This window comes from Pterocles gutturalis, unplaced genomic scaffold (assembly GCF_000699245.1).
Source record: "Pterocles gutturalis isolate BGI_N339 unplaced genomic scaffold, ASM69924v1 scaffold20952, whole genome shotgun sequence".
Lineage (NCBI taxonomy): Eukaryota > Metazoa > Chordata > Aves > Pterocliformes > Pteroclidae > Pterocles > Pterocles gutturalis.
The window spans coordinates 9062-13746 of NW_010110709.1; the positions used below are offsets into that span (position 1 = coordinate 9062).

At 37.4% G+C, this 4685-nt stretch overlaps 1 protein-coding gene across 1 annotated transcript; it reads right to left on the bottom strand.

The window, feature by feature from the left end:
• Positions 1–259: 259 nt before the first annotated feature.
• ARL14EP (ADP-ribosylation factor-like 14 effector protein) lies at positions 260–3549 on the bottom strand. The gene is made up of 3 exons (XM_010073506.1): positions 3042–3549; positions 1891–2021; positions 260–578 (listed from the first exon to the last, which is right to left on the bottom strand). Exons 1-3 carry the CDS (start codon positions 3462–3464, stop codon positions 350–352), a joined length of 783 nt encoding a protein of 260 aa, XP_010071808.1. The 5' UTR covers positions 3465–3549; the 3' UTR covers positions 260–349.
• Positions 3550–4685: the final 1136 nt, after the last annotated feature.

Below are 4685 nucleotides of genomic sequence, written 5' to 3' on the forward strand. Positions count from 1 at the left end.
AAAAATGAGGGAGACATGTAGATGGTACACTCTACAAAACAGTATATGCAATGATAGTGAGTGGCTCAGGATATCTCACATGAAAATTTAGCACCTTAAATTCAGTGAAAGACTGTTCAATGAAAACTTACTTGGATGACTAACAAGACTGACTACAATGTACAATGAAGTGTGAAAAGACAGTATGATTATTTCCATAATCATACTGAAAATGAATGTGAAAGTGAGCACATTAATCATGTGGATTGTGATAGATTCCAATGGCTTTAATTAAAGCACTAAATGACGAATGTGCTGTGTTTAATCAAAGCATGGAATATACAGTCAGGATAAATAATGCACGTATACACTAACCAACATGCTTATTTCTAATTATTTCTCCTCCTTCTATCTCAATTTGCTCATATAACCACTTGCGGTCACAGCGACATTCAGCTCCACACTTGTTGGAGCCGCACTTGGGGCAAGCATAGAAACAGCCCAGGCAATCTTCATCAAGACAATCGCAGAGGTCCATCCCGCTGTAAAGCAGTAGTCCCTGGCTATCGTAGACTTTACTCTTGGCTGGTATAACTTGCCTGTATAATGAAAAGCAACAGTTATTTCCACGCTAAAAGAAATCTACCTATTTTGATGTCAAGCTGCTAATAGTTGTGGACAGAAGTTTGCAATAACACACTTATTCAAGCATTTATGAATATTCTTATAGTTATATGATGTAAACTTCAGATTACCCTTCAGATAATGTGAAATGCTCCCTTAATTTACTTTTGTAACACGTAGCTGTAATTCAAAGGAAGTAATGTTGAATAATTTAGGATGTGCACTTTCTAATTTAGAAGTATTTTTTTATGCCTTTATCATTACCCATCTCTAACAGTTCTGTTAAACTGCAGAATCACAGGAAAAACTGTTTGGAAGGGACCTCTGGAAGTCACCTTGTCTGAGCCTCAGTTCAAAGCCAGGTCAACACAAATTAGGTTGCTTAGAGCTGCATCAAGTTCTCAATAGCTGTAATGTCAGAGATACCACAACACTTTTGATCCAGTGTTTTATTACATACATAGAAATAGTTTTCCTAACATCTGAAAAAAATTTCCCTGGTTGCAACTTGTGCCTAAACCAAGTAGAAGAAGCAAATGGAAGGGAAAGGGATGTGTAGTTTGTGAGCAGCACATCTATTATCTGCTTCTATCTTGTAAGGTTAAACTTAGATGAAGAGCAGGGGAAATGTATTAATGTGATCTTTCTTGCATGTCTTAACTCATATTGTATGACTAGTTAAAGCTGGGATTTCTACCACTCTCCTATCAGGACAAGACTGAATTGGTACAAACGTTTAGTGGAAAATGACAGACAAAATTCAGCTGCATATGCCTTTCCTCTGTAGAAAGCATGATTTTAAAATCAGCCACATTAAAAGGCTGTAATTTGTTATCTAGTATTGTCCAATTTGGACACTAACTTCCTTTTTTAAAAGGAAGGTAAGGTCCTAACTGGCAGACTTTTGTTTACAAAGTGTAACTACTGAATTTATTGAAAGATGACAACTCCAATATTTTAAGTGTAGTCTATTTGATCTCACTGTATTCAAATTTAGCCTATTGTCAGAATTTTAGTTTATGCATAAATTAAGCTTCATCTATGATCTGTGCAGTATTGTCATGCCTTACCAAATACATATGTGTGTTGTAATTGCCTGAAATATGGACTATATGCTAACACTTTATCTTCTGTTTTGTTTAGCTTAGTCATAAACCAAAAAAGCAATCCACAGACATGCAAACACCGACATAGAAAATGTTATAGTGTTACAGGGACACTGACCATCAAGGCTATTTTATTTTGAAGTGAAAGTTAAAGATAATGCAAATAGAGGAAACAGTTCACCTGTCTGAATTAAATGATGCATTTTTTGCTTGCAGCCTTCTTTTTTCCCTCTTACTGGTCTCAGGAGTGAATTCAGTCTGTCGTCCTGGATTAGCAAACTGTAGAGACTTTAAAGCCTTAGCTGTACGCCCCTGAACAAAGACAGAAAATACAATCTAATTACAAATACAAATCTAAATTCATAAGAAAATGTCCAGTCAAGCCAGGATATTGTAATAACTTGGGTAAATTTTTGACCTCAACTCTTAAGCATTGTATTTCCCAGGAGAAACAGCTTAAGTTTTAAAATTTTTATACTGGAGAACTATACCAGTCTCAAAATCCAACAATACAAGCTTTACAGAAGCAATTTTATTGAATGCTTTCAAGTTTCACCCCTTACCAGACTCTTAAACATACTGACATACAATTGAAAAATTCAGTTGGGCAACAGCCCCTGGTCTGAAAGGGACAACAGCTCCTAGAACGCAATTCTGCTTGGCTACAGGGTGTATATGGATGAGCTCTTACCAATTTGGTTGCCCACACTTCTACTGATTACCTGTATCCATCTTCAACAATGCACCCAGCAGTGTACAAGCTGTATTCCAAACTCAGCAGGTAAAGCATTATTCTCCACCACCAGTTCATTACTGCCCCTGAACAATGCCATGGCCTTCACAGCTCAGACACCACAAGCACCCTTAATTCACCTCCATGAAGCAGGTTCACTGGGTAATGAACTGCTAGAGAAAGTGTTTAGTTTTTGGGTTTTTTTTCCCTAAACTGAAGAGATTAAACCAGAAGTTCATCTCTAGAAGCAACCTTTGCAGTGTTCAGTTTCAAGCACACAAGCCTGTTTTCTGTAAGGCTTGAGTAACAGCTTAAAATACAAGCAGCAGCCTGGTATTTACATAAACTTATGAGTTGTAAGTCACCCTAGTAAATACAATCATTTGAATTTAAAAGGCCATAATATCTAATTAGGGAAAAGGATTTTAAGGTCCTCCAAATAAAGATTTAAATACAGTGAGTCCTACACATCTAAAGAGACTAGATCATTTCATATTTCTATTAAAAAGCTTAATTTCTTTATGTAGGACTTGTATAAAGCCCAGTTCCAATAGCTTGCAGAACTTAGTGGGGGTGGGGAAACTGATCCATATACATACGTCTGAATCAAGTTTTCTTCTTTGGCGATCTTCAGATTCAACATCCACGCTTCCATTTATTATCTGCATACATTTGGGACAAAGCTTCCAACCAGGTACAAACTGTCTTCCAAACTTGGCACTTAGAAAAGTTGCGTCATCTAAGTCAATTGGTCGTAAGCTTTTCTTTGACAGTTTTCTGTGTATATTAAAAGGATCACAGCATGACTTTTGTAAGTCTTCAAATCTTTCAATGTAAATTTTTGCATGGTGGAAGCAGATTGTATTGTTATCTGAAAGGGTTATTCCAGTCCTAAGCTGCAGTAACAGTAGATCAGACGAAGATAGATCTTGCTTGGTCTTGAAGCCAGTGTGACGGGTATAAAGGGTCTTATGGCATTCATTGGCAGCTTGAAGCTGAACTCCAACTGAACAGGGATCCATTTTATTTTACCAGAACAACTTATTTCACTTATTTTGCCTAAAATGAATTCTTTGAAGTCTTTAGTAGTTTCTATGAAGATCACCCTAGAGAAAGCATTAAAATCAATCAGATTTGTGCTGCAAACCTTTAGCTGTAAGCTTGACAGACTAGCTTTAAGTAATTTAAAAAACATGTAAAGAAATTATAGCCTTCTAGTCTAGATAAGGCTAAAAATATGCTAAATTTAATTCTGTAATTAAACCACCCATCTTATATTCCTTTCAGAGGCATTTCTTTCCAGCTGCAATAAGTATAAATTCACACACACTGATGTCAGTTGGCAATCCATCTTATATTCCTTTCAGAGGCACTTCTTTCCAGCTGCAATAAGTACAAATTCACACACACTGATGTCAGTTGGCAATTCACATCCAACAGCGCTTTTCTGTGTGTTCATCCCACGTACACCAGATGTAAGTCAACACACACACAGAATCCACCTGAGCCTTTCCAAGAAACAGCCTGTGGAATACACACAGATCGATGGTTCCAGATGTGTGCAGCTGTTGTCAGGTGGCCTTTCCATGCAGCGATCTCCAACTGAGTGCCATGTCTATTTGATGTAAATATTGGGCAGTTACCTAAAGCTAAACACAAATACAAGTACTAAAAAAGCTAGCTACTGTAAAGTGGTCTCACACCCATGCCAAAGTTTATTGCAATCCAATGCTTGCCCTAAAACATCAGAGCCTGAGCCCATCTTGCACTATTTTCTACTGTAACATAAAGGACAAATTTCTACCTAAAGAAAGGAATTCACTTGCTTTCAGTACCTCCCAGAACCTTAATTACCATAAATACAACCTAACTGGGGTGCTAATGTTCACCTGCATACTACTCTGCAAAGACAAAATCAGACAAATTAAAAAGCATAGTGTACTGATTTTGGCTGGGACAGAATTAAATTTCTTTATAGTGGCTTATATGGGGCTATGTTTTGGATTTGTACTGAAAATAGTGTTGGTAACATGCTGATGTTTTAGTTACTGCTGAACAGTGCTTACACAGTGCCAAGGCCTTTTCTGCTTCTCAGACTGCCCCACCAGTAAGTAGGTTGGAGATGCACAAAAAATTGGAGGGGACACAGCTGGGACAGCTGACCCCAACTTACTGATGGTTGGTGGTGAGCGATTGTATTCGTTTGCATTGCTTGTTTTTCTTGGGTTTTATTTTCCTCTCTG

Excerpts from the sequence above, each read along its gene's own strand:
- ARL14EP (XM_010073506.1), bottom strand. The coding sequence starts at position 3,464 with ATGGATCCCTGTTCAGTTGGAGTTCAGCTTCAAGCTGCCAATGAATGC. Across the intron at positions 2,022-3,041 it reads GAAGAAAACTTGATTCAGAC|GGGCGTACAGCTAAGGCTTT; the intron begins GTATGTATATGG and ends GTCTTTGTTCAG. Across the intron at positions 579-1,890 it reads GCATCATTTAATTCAGACAG|GCAAGTTATACCAGCCAAGA; the intron begins GTGAACTGTTTC and ends TTCATTATACAG.